Below are 16,067 nucleotides of genomic sequence, written 5' to 3' on the forward strand. Positions count from 1 at the left end.
CAGCACCGTAGTGCTCTTCCAACCAAAAGCGCTGACACAAAAACTGGTTAAGCCTGAGGATAAAACACCCAAACAAGAGCTTAGCAACATTGTATACGCAATCTAATGCATCGAGGAGTGCACAGACCTTTATATGAGGAGAATGAACAGCTCCCCAAGCATGTGGCTTAACACAGGAGATCCAGCTAACCGGGCTCAGCATTTCACCTGCATCAAAAGAAAAAAAGCGACACTCTTTTGAAGACATCAATGTTCACGTTCTGGAAAGAGAAGACAGATGGTTTGAGAGAGAGATGCAACTGGAACAGGAAGTTCCCAGTTTGGCCTGGGTCTGGGATCTTTCTGCATGGAGTTTACATGTTCTCTCTGTGCATGCGTGGGTTTTCTCCAGGTAATCCGGCTTCCTCCCACAGTCCAAAAACATGCTGAGGTTAATTGGTGATTCTAAATTGTCTGTAGGTATGAGTTTGCTTGTTTGTCTCTATGTGTAGCCCTGTGATAGACTGGTGACCTGTCCCTGTGTCCCTGTGTCCCCTGTGTTCACCCTAAGTCAGCTGGGATAGGCTCCAGCACCTCTAAACAGAGGAGGGGGTCTATAGCATCACTTATCAATTACTTACAACACAGTCTTCAGATCCCTCCACTGACAGCTTCTCCACGATTAACACATTTAGTCCTTCTTCACCTTGGCAGTTTCACAACCATCCATACCTTGAGGCATGTGAATCTTTGTTCATTAATGGGTCATTAGCCTTGCGAGTTGGGGATGAAAATATATATGAGACTCCACATCAGTTTAAACAGGAAGCCTTTTGGATGAGAGGTGGAATGACTTCAAGAACTAAAAGAGAAGTCCAGTTGTCTTCTACTGAATAATCAGGGTTACAGTGATCTGCATAACAGACGTACTTCAAATTCTACTTCCTGCTTGGGTTAAAACCAGCAAGATTCTTCCACAATTGTGGGTGATGGATGTATTCATGGAGCCTCCAGTACTCTTCCAGCTGATCAGTGAGAAGTGACGCAAGGCTCCACAGGGTCAGACTCATTCATTCTTCAGCTATAGCCCCATGCATTTTAAAATCCTAGTTTTTGTATGCATACTGTAGCTAATGTCATCCATCATGATCAATACCAGCAGAAGCTCACTGTGTTTCAATCCAAGCATGAAGTAGAATTCAATCAGTTCAGGTAAATAAGCCATATTCCTCGGTTCATGTGTTCTCTGCATATGTGAGTGGTATAATGTGCTAGCTGTCACATCATAGCACGATTGCTTAGCCTGTATAAGTATAATAAGTGAAACTGATCCATTTATCTTTTTCTCATTTGACATCAATAGGCTTCTATACTGTGAAACCAAATTTGTGTGCTGTCAGCTGTGGTTACAATCCATCCATCCATCCTCTATACACCGCTTTATCCTCATTAGGGTCGCGGGGGGTGCTGGAGCCTATCCCAGCTGACTCGGGCGAAGGCAGGGGACACCCAGGACAGGTCGCCAGTCTGTCACAGGGCTACATACACAGACGAACAATCACACTCGCATTCACACCTACGGACAATTTAGAGTACTCAGTGAACCTCAAAAAATATGATATGATTCATGTTTCTATTTGCAAGTATTAGAGTCTATTTGTAAGTTTTGCACGAACCTGTCTGCAGCAGTACTGGTGAGTACAGGGCTTTATATCCCCCTGATATTAGGGATAATGATGATGAAAGGTGGTAGCAATATGATGTTCAGTCCTCATGTGCTTCCTCATTAGACTTTCATATTAGAGAGCAGACCTTAGACTGATAACGTTAATAGCATCCTATTTGTTTCACCGCTGTCGCCTGTAAGTTTAAAATCACATACGGCAGATTTAGTTTTGATTGATAGTTGTAGTTTATGTTTCTGACAATAAAGTGGCAGCTGGATCTCAGACTGTGTGTTTTGGGGAGGAGGAAAGAAAATGGGAGACTGGAAAAGAAGGAAAGGAAAGGGAAGGAGAGGAGAGGAGGGGCTGCTGCCAACTTATCTGTCGAAGGGCATAATGCCAGTACTAAATATAGCAGCAAGATTAGGGAGGCCGAGAGAGAAAGAGAAAGGGCAGAGTGAATCATATATCTCAATACAGAGAGGATGCTCTCACTACAAAACCTGCCTTTTGAAGGTCTGTACTCTTCAGAAACACTTAAAAATGTTTCTAGTTGTACCTGAAAAGGCCAAAACACTGTCACAGCTCATACTTTTGTGTTTCTATGCATGTTCTCACACATTAATTTGACATCCGATGCATTTTCAACCAGCAGCTCACTTGCCTCTCCCTCTGCACCCCTCACTTTGTCTCTCTCAGTCTTGTATCAGGACTTCCTGTATTTTTCCACCTTGCTTTTCCCTACATTCAGAGTGACTGTTTTTCTAATAACTCCAGCCATGGTTTCCTCCCTGCCTTTGTAGCCGCAGCTGTGTTGAAGCAGGTACTGGACACTATCTGTCCTGTTAGTGTGTGTTGTTAGATGGTATCAGTGCTCCTGTATGTGTGAGACAAACAGATAAAAAGACTGAGAGAGAAAGAGTGAGATTTAGTTCAATACATGCAACGTAAAGGAGTGTCATGCGTGTTTGCTGGTTTCTGTTAAGCTGACAGGAAAGTGAGTGTTTTTTAATGTCTCTTGTGAACACAAAGAACTTTTTTTCATTTTACAGAGCAAACAAACTGCGTTATCTTTAACAGAAACATGTATCCACAGGCCTTGTCTGTCTCACTCTAGTGAAGGACATCGACCTTGACAAAAGATTTACGGGTCTTGCTACTACATGGGAAACAATTTGGTAGGAAAACTGTATGTATTGAAGAACTGGAATTCCTCTCAACTATAATTTATTGTTTTTTTTTAAATCACATGTTTTAGTCTATTGACATGGACAGTGTTAATATCAGGGAAATATTCATAATATGATGAAGTAAGACAAAAAATGGTTTTACATAACTATACTCATCCATTATGTTAGTCAGAGCTGGCAACACTCTTAGTCTGTTCTTTAATTTCAGCTGAATGCTAACATCAGCATGCTAGCGTGCTCATGACAACTATGTAATGATGCTAATGATTATAATGGATGCCATCTTAACAATCATAATTTAACCTATAGACCTTTTTCCGAAACGTCATCATCGAACGTCACCGCCGGTCACCAGTCCTAGCAACGCGATTCCGCCATTTTAAGAGGGGTATGCTTTGCCTTGACGACCATTACTTTCCCACGTTTCCTTCCCGATTTGAACGACCAAAAGCAGATATGCCCAAAACCTGCGCTGTTTCTGGCTGTAGTTCTCAGTCATGGAGCAACAAGAACATTTCCTTTTACAGGATTCCGACTGAAAAGGGCCAGAAAAGGAGTTTATGGCTCACAGCATTGAGGCGGATTAACAATAATGGAACCACATGGAGCCCACAGTCAAAATGGTCCTATGTTTGCAGTCAGCATTTCGTCAATGGTATGTTGTGTTTCATGAAATTATTACCCCTTAACTGATTTTCTGAAATTATTAATTAATAAGCTTAACCAGTTGCGCTTCAGTGTCCCGCCCGCGGTACACTTTGAGATCTGCATAAGCAATTTGCTAAATGTCTGAAACTGCAAATGCGATTATACAAACACTATACGACGATGTAAAGCTTAGATTCTCATGAATCCGCCGGTATAAACCACTTTCAGATGTGATTACCACAGCGGGAAATATAACCACATTTGTCCGAAAAACAACGAATATCCATCCATCCGTTCTCTGTACACGGCTTCAACGTACACAGCGTGACTCACATTTCCGGGTTCATTATTACACACAGATGAAAATATTCCACAAAAAACGGCCATAATCCAACCTTGGACATCCAGACGAAACAAGCCAGTAAACTATTTTGTCCAAAACATGTCTTGAAGTCGGTATATGATCCACGAATAGGTCGTTTTCAAGGAAATGCACCTCGCGATGCGCGGCCAATATTCCCTGTATTTCTCGTCATATTTTTATTTACAAATAGAATATTAGCGATTTTTTTTGTACTGAAAATGGCTGGAATTGAATGCAGCTTATGATGTCTATAATTATCTGAAATGTTGAGGGCTAGCTACTTAGCTTAGGCTAGTGCTAGCTGTGCTTCCCACAAAAAGTCAGGGGTCTTTCTACTCACACTGCTATTTTTAAACACTCCTAAACTCAATACTGAACGAACAAGTCTCTCTTCTCTCCTCCCTTTCGTTCTGCTAACTACTATGCTGTAATCAGCAGCATTGTCCTCATTATTGTTAGCACCTCATACCCTTGGGCCTAGGGTGGGTAGAGCTCATTTACAGGTATCTGACTCTTAGTTTTGATAATGCACATCTAACTAATATACATACACTACTTCCACTTGAAATTAAAAGGTGTAATGGCTCACCCCGTTATCTTAACATTAGCTTAGCATAGCGGAGCTGGTGTAGCCGTATCTTACAAGGCATTTATCATTCTGACATTGACCTGTATGCACAAAAACATATAAATATAAGCATACCTCAAAGAAAACGTATGAGTCCGGGCTTTTATAAGTCTTCATCTTCTCCATTGTGTGGATGCCTGGGCTGTTGATAAGGTACTCGTAAATGGAGTGTCATTGAAGATCTGGCCACGTAGTAGGGTCGTTTTCCCATGAAACCAGAGGAATTTGGTAAGGACATGACCGCAAACCAACCAGTTCTAATTTTTCTTGATACCGTACCTTGGCTTTTGGCTCAAGATTTCCGAAATAATCAGCAGACATTTTTCTCCGGGTCAAAACTGCGCGGTTTCGGCGGTCAAATCGCGGTTGCTAATGACTTTGTTGCCCCCTCTTAAAATGGCGGCGTGCGTTGCTAAGGAAAGTATGGTCACGTGTCCCAGACTCTGACGTCACTGCGAAAAGGTCTATTAGCATGCTAACATTGCTAGTTAGTACTAATGAACCAAAGTTGATGAGAATATCGTCAGGTTTAATTATTGGACCATTAGACTCTAATATACACTGCCCGGTCATATTTTGTTGGACTGACTTTAGCTTTGAGTATGGCACTCATTCGCTGTGACATCGTTTTGATAAGTTTCTGCAATGTCACAGCGTTTATTTCTGTCCAGAGATATATTCATTTTCTGCCAAGATCTTATATTAATGATGGGAGAGTCAGACCGATGCACAAAATCTTCTCCAGAACACCCCAAAGATTCTCAATGGGGCTGAGGTCTGGACTCTGTGGAGGTCGATCCACGGTGAAAATGATGTCTCTTGCTCCCTGAACCACTCATTCTTAATGTGAGCCCCATGAATCCTGGAATCATCATCTTGGAACATGTCCATGCCATCAGGGAAGAAAAACTCCATTGATGGAAAGACCTGGTCATTCATTATATTCAGGTAGTCAGCTGACCTCCTTCTTTGGGAACACAACGCTGCTGAACCTGACCAACCCCAGATCATAACCCTAACCCCCACAGGCTTGTAGGCACTAGGCATGAAAAAATGCATCACTTCATCCACCTCTCTTCTTACCCTGATGCCTCCATCACTTTGGAACAGGATAAATCTGGACTCATCAGACCACATTTGTTCCTCTAAGATGATGGTTCACCACTATCCTTCCAGGTTTTAATAATGCATTGGACGGTTCTAAACCTAATTTTAGTAGTTTCATCTCCTCAGTTGTCTTCTTTGCTTGATGCAGGCCAAGAATTTGACCCTTTTGAGATGGATTAACATCCTTTCCATGACCACAGGATATGTCTTCCTTTCTTAAGAAATGAGAAGCTCTTCACTGCATCAGCTAGGGTTAAAGAAGTCGTTGCAGCTGAAACATATTAATCACTGCTGTAATTATTCAGTGGAGGGCTCTTACCTATTTGCTTCGTTAAATCCAGGTGGTGACTTTTTTTGGCCAGGCAATGTATTTTGGCCTGATGTTGGCACTAGAGGAAAAATCTGAGGTTTAAGTTGTGAAATGCAAGATTATGAACATGAAAATAGCAATGACATAGCACCAAACAAGATCTGCCATGCAAGGGTAGAGTGGAGTAATGGTGTGATTAGAAAGGAGTTGTTTGTGTGCTAATCCGAGCTTCACTACTCTGTGTCTTAGCAGTGGTCCGGCTGTGTGTGCATGTGAGTCCCTTCCTTTGAAACTGTTAGCCCTTCCTATTCTTATATACAGACTTGAAAGAATGATTCTCATGCAGAATAGTAAAAACAAGTGATCAGTCAGTGCCCCTAAAATTTTTATTTTTATTTTAAATCTATACAGGAATCATCCTCTGGGAACCTCGACTATGAGTGCAAAAGTTCATCCATTTTGTTGATACATTCAATCAGGACCAGCGCAATGAACTGACTAACTCGCTAATGCATGACAAATATCCACAATGTATGAATAGAGATGATAAATGCCCACAATATATGAATAGAGATGATAAATGAGATGCAATTTTTACAGTTGAGTATATATTATACAAGACAAGAGATAAAATCACAAAGAAAAGGGAGATTTGATGAAAAAAAGAAGTCCTCTTCTGTCCTGATATGGGCGGTTTTGTGCAGCAAAACAGATTGAAACATCAAATAAGGTCTGAAAACACAAAGAAGAGATACGTTTTGTGGATTAAAGTGAGGTATAAAAGGTGAAGGGGAGTGCAGCTGAAGTAGATGCAGGACTCAGGGGGGATGGTGGAGGGCTGAGGCTTTTGCGGTTGTGGGTCTAGCAGGTAAATGGCTGAGGACATAGTTGTGGTCCTGAACATGCTTGATCCTGTCAGCTGGAGGATGCGGGTACCAGTAGGAGTCAGAGGAGATCAGAGAGCCTGCTGGATGTTATCTCTGTCTCCATACCATAACTGCAGGTCGACTCACCTGAGGCAGCAGCCAATCACATTCTCTGTCTGCTCGGTGTTCTCTGCTCCCAGTAGCTTAGAGGTTAATTTCTCTTTCATTGGTAACATGTCAGTAATCGCCCGTCACACTGTGCTTGGAGCAGGTTTTGTTCTGAGACACATTGATCTTATTCAGTAGATTATTTTTATGAATCAATGTTTTTGAGACTGTTGGCCTAAAACGTATAATACACACCTTTGTTTCCTCTGACTTTTGATTATGATTAAAGCTTCCAACATGCTCAAAACTGTCTTGTTGTAAATAAAATTCAAATATATGTCTTACTGTGAGACTTAAAATTGGCCAACATATTGTATACCAACCTGATTTACTCTAGTACTGTCATTAAATGACTCACAGCTGTAATATATACATTTTATTCAGACTCTTATGGGTAAACACAACTACTGAGAGTTGAAATTCTTCCAAATATAAATTCTAATAGGTGGCAAACTCTTTGTTGGCAATTGGGCTGGTGCAAAATTTAAAATTTGTAGGTTAGTTTGAGAATGTACTCTCAAATGCAATACCTTGCTAAATCTTCTAAATCTGACCAAATGATTTATTGAGAAAATAACCTGCAGATTAATTGCTAATAAAAAAAATAGCCACTATTTGCAGCTTTAATTTCATGCTTTCCCCTGCCATTAAATAGGTTCTTTGGTTGGTGATGGTGCTTTGAAGAACCAGAGAGCCTTCTGCAGAACCATTTAAGAAAAGAAGATAGTTTGAATACTGCGTTTATATTTCTGTTCAGTTTAGATTTCAATGTGTAATCATTGACATTTTGTAGTTGAGTAATAGATTAAAATGGTTTGCTATCAGTATAAATGTTGGATAAGTTTCAAATAGCACAACGCTAAGAGACAGAAACAGAAAAGGGGAATTGTTTGATAGCAGTCAAGTGGAATTCATAATTAAATTGTAAAAAATAGATATCTAATGGATAAACAGTTTAAATAGCAGGCTGTCAGTAGAAGCGTTGCGTAAAAATGTGAAATGGCTCAAAGCTAATAGATAGCAACAGATTAAAATGCAATTGTTAGCTAAAAATAAATGAACAAATAGGTTTAACTAAAAACAGGCAAAAAGTGAGTGCATCAGTAGATAAAAAGAAGTATAATGGGTGCTCTTCAGGATCTAGTGGAAAAAATCCATTCAAACAGCAAACAGAAGAGAGATCCGAGGCACTCCGACTACCTAAAAGTCCTTTAATAACTCATGCCGTCCATGAGTTATTAAAGGACTTTTAGGTACTCGGAGTGCCTCGGACCTCTCTTCTTTGTGCTGTTTAAATAGGTTTAACTACTGGATATAGATAAGTTTATAATAGGTAAACATAGTTGGCGAAACATGTCATAGAAAGCAACCATTAATCAGCAGAAACAGCTAAAAATCATAAAGAAATACATTTAGTAAAAGCAGATGGCACAAGATAAAACAGAATGATTAAAGCAATGAATAAGCAGTTATAATATAGTCAGTTAGAAGATGGGTAAATGGTTGAAACATCTAGTTTCTGTCAGCGGTAGTACAGGTGCATACTAAACGAAACCAACTTAAACAGTGACAGTTAACAGTATGCAAAAATGTTGTAATATTGTTCCCTCTAGATGGTAAATAATATTATATAACATCTACAAAACAATCAAAACGTGTACCACCGTGGCCGGTGGTAGGAATGAACTTTAAGCTGTGGATAACATAACCTTGGAAGCCATTGATTTAAGAATGGACACAGTAAACACTGGTGTGCTATAGGTAGCAGGACGCAGGACGCCCCCTGCCGGAGCCGGACGGACTCTGCACGGCTTGCAGTAAAGTGGACGTGGCAGCCACGTCATAGCCGGAAATGACCCGGATCGGAACTTTAACTCCTGGGTTGACTAGTTTTCATCAGAAAGATCGAGGGCTCCTGAAATATGGTGTGATACCGATTCAAGTAAGTTGAAATCGATTGATATGTGTCCTTTAAATAAGAATAAACCTCACATCGTCAGTTCAGGTCGAATTTCACCGAGGTAAAACGGGAGGAATCGTACGGAAAGCCCGGTTAGCTTTCTGGAGCTAACATTAGCCTGTAGCTAGCCGGTCGGGCCGTGATCAGCTGTGTCGTGATGGGCGGCCTTTACTCAGGCAGACCTGGTCCAGACCCGAGATAATCATTGTTACCTAATGATAGGTATATTTAGCTCACCTGTGGATTTATGTTAGAGTTGGGGCCGTTATATATCAACTATAGCCTGGATGTTGAGGTGTTGTCGGTGCTAACGGAGCCGCCTGATCGAATTCTATCTGTTGATTTTCAGCCTGCGACGCCAACAGTTGTTTTTTTCCTTTAACGCAGACATGAGTGTGCATATGTCCATGAAGGATACCCCACCTTGGATGTGAGTTCGTCCGCATACCGAGAGGTGTTCATATTTATTCACCAAACCGACCAGCGGAGGAGGATTCGACCGTCTCGGGTGGTTTCTGGTCTTCACCCGGCTTTTGACCCTCTACCGGCGGCAACATGACGTGCCGTGACCGGACCCTCGAATTCCAGTCAGCCTGCAAATCTCTTCAGGGCAGACAGGTATGTTGGGGGTAAACGTCAGGAAAAAACATACAACAACAACGGCATCACGTTAGGTCAAAATATGGTAAAACTGCCTCAAGTACACTGATGTGTTTTCAAGGTACTTTCTGTTGAGTTTACCGTTGACGGGTTTGGTTACTTTTGGTTTTGGTTGCTGGATTATTTCTGTCTCTGCATTTTGTTTCAGTTCCATATGTTGTTCAGTAGATTCCTCTAGTGAAATCACCTAGTCAAAAAAACAACTTAGGCCTTTTTTAAGTACATTTTTGAGGAAGTTTATCTTAAATTAATGTTCCTGTTGCCTTCATTCGGTTGTGTTGAAACGTCTGTGTTGCTTTAAACTGGGCTGAATCATTTTGGGGAAATGTATTTAAATGTTAATGTAATTTTAAAACTGGTATTGTGCTTTCATTTGCACAGTATTTCTTAGGGGTAAAACTCAGTCCATTATACACTGTGTAAGATATCCTCTCTGTGACAGTTATGCCTTTCATGCTGTCTTGTACAAAGCGATAAAATAATAAATCTGTGCTTATGTCAGTTGACCCACAGTGTGCATGCCTGAACCATCTGATATACATCGATCAATTGGCAGCATTAGGACACCCTAAGAGTTTCAATATATTGAAGTTATCACAAATACAATTGAATTACAGCATTAGACTCATTATTTAATAGCCACATCTTGTATATCCTAAATTGCAGTGCAACTTGCTAATGACATTAGTTCATATTTTCATTTAAAGTTGCTTAATGATTCTGCTGTAAATCTCTAACTAGTGACCAAATGTCATTTTCATTCTCAAAAATAAAGGTGAATGACAGTCAATCAGCTGTTCTTAAGTGTCAGATAGTTGTGTCACAGAAGTAATGGTATCAGAAGAAATAAACGCAGCTTTACAGAATTCCGATACACATTTGACATTAAGAAAGCATTCACATTTACATGGTTTGTTTACCAGATCACTGACACATTTATGGCGTATATGTATTATTAGGATGTTTATTTTTTTCAGCTCTCAAAGAAGTGATTATGATCCCAAGCAAGTAGCACCCAAAAGTGATTAGAAGTTGTTTCCTTGGTTTGATAAAAAAGGTCATAATGTCATTTTTGAACTGATGATAAAGTAATAAAAGAAGATTTACAACCAGGAAATATTTAGAGTTTTTGTTTAACAACTAGCCACAATGTTGACCAAAACAACAAGAATGGAATCAATGAATTTCCTGTGATCTGATCAGTGACTAGTTCTAAAACACTCTGAGAAGTTCTTCAGTCCTTGACTTCTTATTTTAGATTTTTCTTTCCATCTCATGTTCTCTATTTTGTGCCTCTCCTGGCAGAATGGTGTCCAGCCCAGTAAACCGGCTCATGGTGCCCTCAGGCAGCGCAGCGACTTCACAGTTATGGCCAAGTAAGTTCCTCATGTTTATTTTGTGGTTCAGTAGCTTAGAAATATTTGCTGAATGTGCTTGTTCTTTTCTGTTGATGTTGGGTGTTACGTTATCCTCCTCATTGCTGCATTCAAAAGCCTTATTGTACTTGTAAACCACATTTTTAAAATATTAGAGACTGATCTGAAGTATTAGTGGAGTGACTGGTTTAGAGCACCGTAGGACAGTCTTGTATTAAAGGATGTAGGCAGGGAGATGGAAAGAAAATATTATAATCTGCCAGTAATCTAACTATGGTAAGAATGTCAGCTGTTGGAGTACTTGTTTAGTCTGTGCGTGACTAAAAATACCTCGTTTCTTTTTCGTGTCCTTGTAGGAGAATTGGAAAAGACTTGAGTAACACATTTGCCAAACTGGAAAAACTCACAATTTGTAAGTGTTCATTTTATGTCGCTTCAACATTATTTCAAATGGATGTGTGCGATATCGTCCAAAGTGCTGATGCTGTTTGTGTGTTGTTTTGATGTTTTAGTGGCAAAAAGAAAATCCCTATTTGACGACAAGGCCGTGGAGATCGAGGAACTAACATACATCATTAAACAAGTGAGTGGAACTGTCAGCATGAAATGTGGTGGTCCTGTACGTGTATGATATGAATATATACACTGATTTCTCCCTCTCCTGGGTTGTTTATGTGTCTAGGACATCAACAGTCTAAACAAACAGATAGCACAGCTGCAGGACTTGGTGAGGTCTCGTGGGGCTCCAGGTGGTCGACACATCCAAACCCACTCAAACACTATAGTGGTGTCATTACAGGTGAATTCCTCAACATGTAACTTTTACTATATTTTATGTGTGCATGGAGTCCATGAAACTTGTTTATTGCCTGCCAAACTTGACTTTTGTGTTGTTTTTGCCAATTTGGGCAACAATTTGAAATTCCTTTGAAGAGAAACAAGGTTAAAAATAAAATTCTAAATTTAAATCGGTTATAATTAAAGTGTCTTTTTTTTTATTGGACTTTTGAGTCAAGTTGTTCATGTGCAGTGAAATCAAAACAGAAGTAGATGTACATAGATTAATGGAGAAGCACTTGGTTTAATTTTGCTTTATTCATTGCTGCCCACAGTCCAAACTGGCCTCGATGTCCAATGACTTTAAATCAGTCCTGGAAGTCCGAACAGAGGTGAGAAGCATTTGATACACTTTATTATTCAAACCCAGAGAATACTTTTGAACTAGATTAAGATTTTCTTCTCTGTTTGATTTGGCTCTCGTCCTGCAGAACCTGAAGCAGCAGCGCAGCAGAAGAGAGCAGTTCTCCCAGCCTCCTGCGTCGTCCTCTCCTCTCATGGCCAACAACTTCAGTAAGTCCGTCCGCATCTTAGCTTCACTGTTGTAGTCGCTCACTGTGATCTATACAAGGGTCTCGTATTAAAGTAGTGGTACCCACAGGTAAACAAAACATGCTATTGTGGCTTCATGATGGTTTGTTCACTCTATACTCATATTGTTTGTTTGTAAAGTTTAGTCTCAGCCACATTTATGTGTGCAATCAAATCACAACCTGAACATTATCTCCTGCAGCACAACGAGTGGTTCGAGGTTACGGGGGTCATTGTGACTTGTCTGGTGCATGGTCATCTCCACTCCTCTTTGAATATGAACACCTCCCAAATTATGAAATAAATCCAAAATCATTGATTGCGCTTCATCTACAAAATGTGTTTTCAGCTTCAAAGAGCGTAATAGAGTGAACACTCCTTTAATGTTCCTTAGTTTTGGCTTTGGCATGTGTGGCTCCTGCTCAGTTCCTCATTTTGCTAAAAAGGCTGCTTATCAGAGACCCTCTAATGAACGCAGGAAGCTCAATTGCTTCCTGTGCATGAATTTACACTGCCAGTAAAATGTTCATGTGCAGCCTTCATTTCAGCTTTTTTGGCTGACTGTCAAGCAGAATGCTCATTGTAAATACATAGAAAATTATGTTTTTGGGAAGAACCTATAATGATTTGAAAATGAGCTTGATTGTGATTTTATTTTTCTTGACAGATGATGGTAGAAGTATGTCGGTTTAACATCTTGGTTCAAGTTACTTGTTGCTGACAAGCATTTTTGTCATATGGGACAGTTACTACACTCTTAAATGCAGATGAACTGAACAGATCAAGATTGTTTTTCCAACACATTTTTACCCATTCCATTATATTTTCTAATTTTCTGGTGTTACATTGAGCATGTCGCTTGAATTTTTTCTAAAAATGCCAAAGGTTGCTGAGATGTTTAGACTGCCAGTGTACTTTTCAAAGCAACAGTTGTTGTAATAGGGAACTGCTCACCGTCCTTGTGAATGAATATTACTGTATTTGGTCCTTTATAATGCAAAAACTAAAAAATATTTTAGGGAGCCGCAAAAAAGGGGCCCAGGAGCCGCATGCAGCTCGCGAGCCACGCAATGACTACCAGGGCTATACAACCGCAAATTTAAAAGGTATTTCCCTGGAACGTTTGACTCTCCCAGCGGGTATAACTAGCTACTGTGTGTGCCCGCTGTTCTTTCTGCTTTTCCCCTCTATCATTGAGGACTTCTGTCTGATGTCGTTGAACATGTGTGTCTGTTTTGCTTGTTGTCTCCCCTCAGAGAGCTCGGTCCTGATGCAGGATGAGTCCCGGAGCATGGGGGATATTGCCATCGATATGGACTCTCAGACCAATCCCTTGCAACTCCAACTTATTGATGAGCAGGTGGGACGTTGGTGCTTGTTTGCCAAAGTCAGGCAGATGGACAGTTACATTTATAAGTCAGCTGATGTGCACTTTTATTTAATTCTGTCTATAAGAAGGACATTTATCCAATGTTAGCTTTGTAATAATGCTAAACTAAAATGCCCTATTGAGCCCCTACTTAAAATCCTGCTGTCTACAGGACTCATACATCCAGAGCCGTGCAGACACCATGCAGAACATTGAGAGCACCATCGTAGAGCTGGGATCTATATTCCAACAGCTGGCACACATGGTCAAGGAGCAAGAAGAGACCATCCAGAGGTGAGCAGGATGGAAAATATAAGGTTTGCAAGACAAAAATGGAGGAGGGTAAAAAGAGAAAAATATTACAGCGAGCAAGATAGATATTCCATCACATGGGCTCATTTTTCACTGCAGTATAGAGATCAGCACCTCTATAGAAACAGCACAACCACAACTACACACAGCTCAAACATGTATTCTGTGCAGTATGACAATTATGTCACACATCCTAAATAGTTTTTGGAGAATTTCTTTTACCGAAATTAGAGAAACATAGAAGCCACACTTACAAGATTTTCCCGCAGGTGTTAGTAATATAGCTGATATTTTACTATTTTTTAATTTTTGTCCATACTTATCCCATGTCTGTTTTGCATAAACACAGCATGCAGTTCAGCCCAGCTGAACCAAATGGTCTTTGAATTTTTGTCACACATCTGTTGGTAGAAGTTAAATCAGAATTACTTCACAGTTGTGCTGAGTTTTTAGCTTGTACAGAATCTGGCTTGAATAATCTGTTTGTTTGGGTTTTTTTTGAAAGATTTTTAAATGAAACGTGGAATAAAATGATTTTTTATGAAATGTTATAAATCTAAGCTTATATCTGCACAGCACATCAGATGAATAGTTCAAGGACCGTCAGAAAGTTAAACGTGATGGTTTCTTTTGTTTTTCATGTAATTTTTGCCATTTGAAAATACAAACGGTAACAGTCCTGCCTGTTTTTCTGCTCCTACAGGATCGACGCTAACGTGGAGGACACCCAGCTGAACGTGGAGGCCGCCCACACAGAGATCCTCAAGTACTTCCAGTCAGTCTCCTCCAACCGCTGGCTGATGATTAAGATATTTCTGGTCCTCGTCGTCTTCTTCATCATCTTTGTCGTCTTCTTCGCGTAAAGAAAAGAGGAGCGGCTGAGAGGTGGAGGAAAAGCACATCAGATAAGAGCAAGTAAAGCTAAAGCTGGATTGAGACGATGCGTCCTGATGAAGTATTTGGAGGACAGACTTCACTATCACGGTTTTGATGGAGGCTTGGGACAATTACAGACTTTCCGGTTATTCCCATGCCACAGACTCTTGATGTTATTCCACAGTTCAGTGAAGAATGAGGATCTTGAACTGTGTCCAAATAAAACAAATATATTGTCTAAAAATCCCCACTTTGTATAGAGAGAGAGAAAGCAGCAGAACTGCTCTGTATTCTACTTTGACCAACTATTCATAGCATTTAATCAAAATGGCTATAATTTAATGGTTTGATTCTACAAACTGTCTTATAATTTAGAAGCTTTTTTTCTTTACCCCCTTTAACACATTTCATTCTCTCTAAATATTTCAAGGCCAAACAATAGAACTGAAGTTTATCCTCAAGATCTTTTGCTTCTAGTTTACCTACTTTTTATTGAAAGAGCATGACTGTGTCTCATTTACGAGTAATTCTTAGCCAATCACCCTTCAATTACCATGTGAAATATCTTTTTTATCCGGTTACTTTCTGTTCTGCTTTTGAGGTTTATTTGCCAAATGGGTACTTATATTGAACTGTGACATGTTACGAAGACACTCGCTGTGATCCTAAAGGCACAACAAGGCAGTCGCAGCCAGCTGAAGGGAAGATTTCAGTGTAGCTGAGGCACAAGCTGCGTTTTTAAATAAAACTGCCTGGTCGCCAGCTGTCAGGCAGGTTGAGTGGTTGGAAAAGTTTAAACCTCACTCATTCACTGACGCAGAAAGGATCAGTGCTTATGAAGGGGTGATGTTGGCTGTGAAGGCCCACTAATGAAGTGACTCAATCAGCCGGATTCCCTGGAAGTGTCTGGTTGGATGTCTGTGCTCCCCTTCTTTATCTAATGTACAGGATGTTATTTAAATGACCACAGCTTTTTAAGAAGAAAGAAGACATTGCTCCTATTTTCCCCCTTTTTTTTAGCCAAATGCCTTGACTTCAGTGTATAAAGTGCAAATAGTTATAATGATGTATTGATAAGGAAGTGCACAGTAATAAAATAATATTGGGTTGCTGGTATTCATGTGTCAGATTTTCTCAGGATAAGAGGATTAGTCAGCAGTGATATGCTTAGCGGAGCTGGGTTATGGCAGAGCAGTGTTACCATTTATATTCAGCATATTTA

At 40.1% G+C, this 16,067-nt stretch overlaps 1 protein-coding gene across 2 annotated transcripts; it reads left to right on the forward strand.

Annotated features, from left to right (window-relative positions):
* Positions 1-8,778: 8,778 nt before the first annotated feature.
* On the forward strand, positions 8,779-15,961 carry stx5a (syntaxin 5A). 2 transcript variants are annotated; one of them, XM_022215409.2, is made up of 12 exons: positions 8,779-8,866; positions 9,272-9,502; positions 10,850-10,920; positions 11,277-11,332; positions 11,433-11,503; positions 11,603-11,719; positions 12,033-12,089; positions 12,189-12,270; positions 13,308-13,394; positions 13,545-13,648; positions 13,830-13,951; positions 14,673-15,961. In XM_022215409.2, exons 2-12 carry the CDS (start codon positions 9,440-9,442, stop codon positions 14,830-14,832), a joined length of 990 nt encoding a protein of 329 aa, XP_022071101.1. In that variant the 5' UTR covers positions 8,779-8,866; positions 9,272-9,439; the 3' UTR covers positions 14,833-15,961. The 2 variants fall into 2 exon arrangements, with proteins under 2 accessions (XP_022071101.1, XP_022071102.1); XM_022215410.2 differs by lacking the exon at positions 13,308-13,394.
* The last annotated feature ends 106 nt before the right edge of the window (positions 15,962-16,067 follow it).

Source organism: Acanthochromis polyacanthus, chromosome 10 (assembly GCF_021347895.1).
Source record: "Acanthochromis polyacanthus isolate Apoly-LR-REF ecotype Palm Island chromosome 10, KAUST_Apoly_ChrSc, whole genome shotgun sequence".
Taxonomy (NCBI): Eukaryota; Metazoa; Chordata; class Actinopteri; family Pomacentridae; genus Acanthochromis; species Acanthochromis polyacanthus.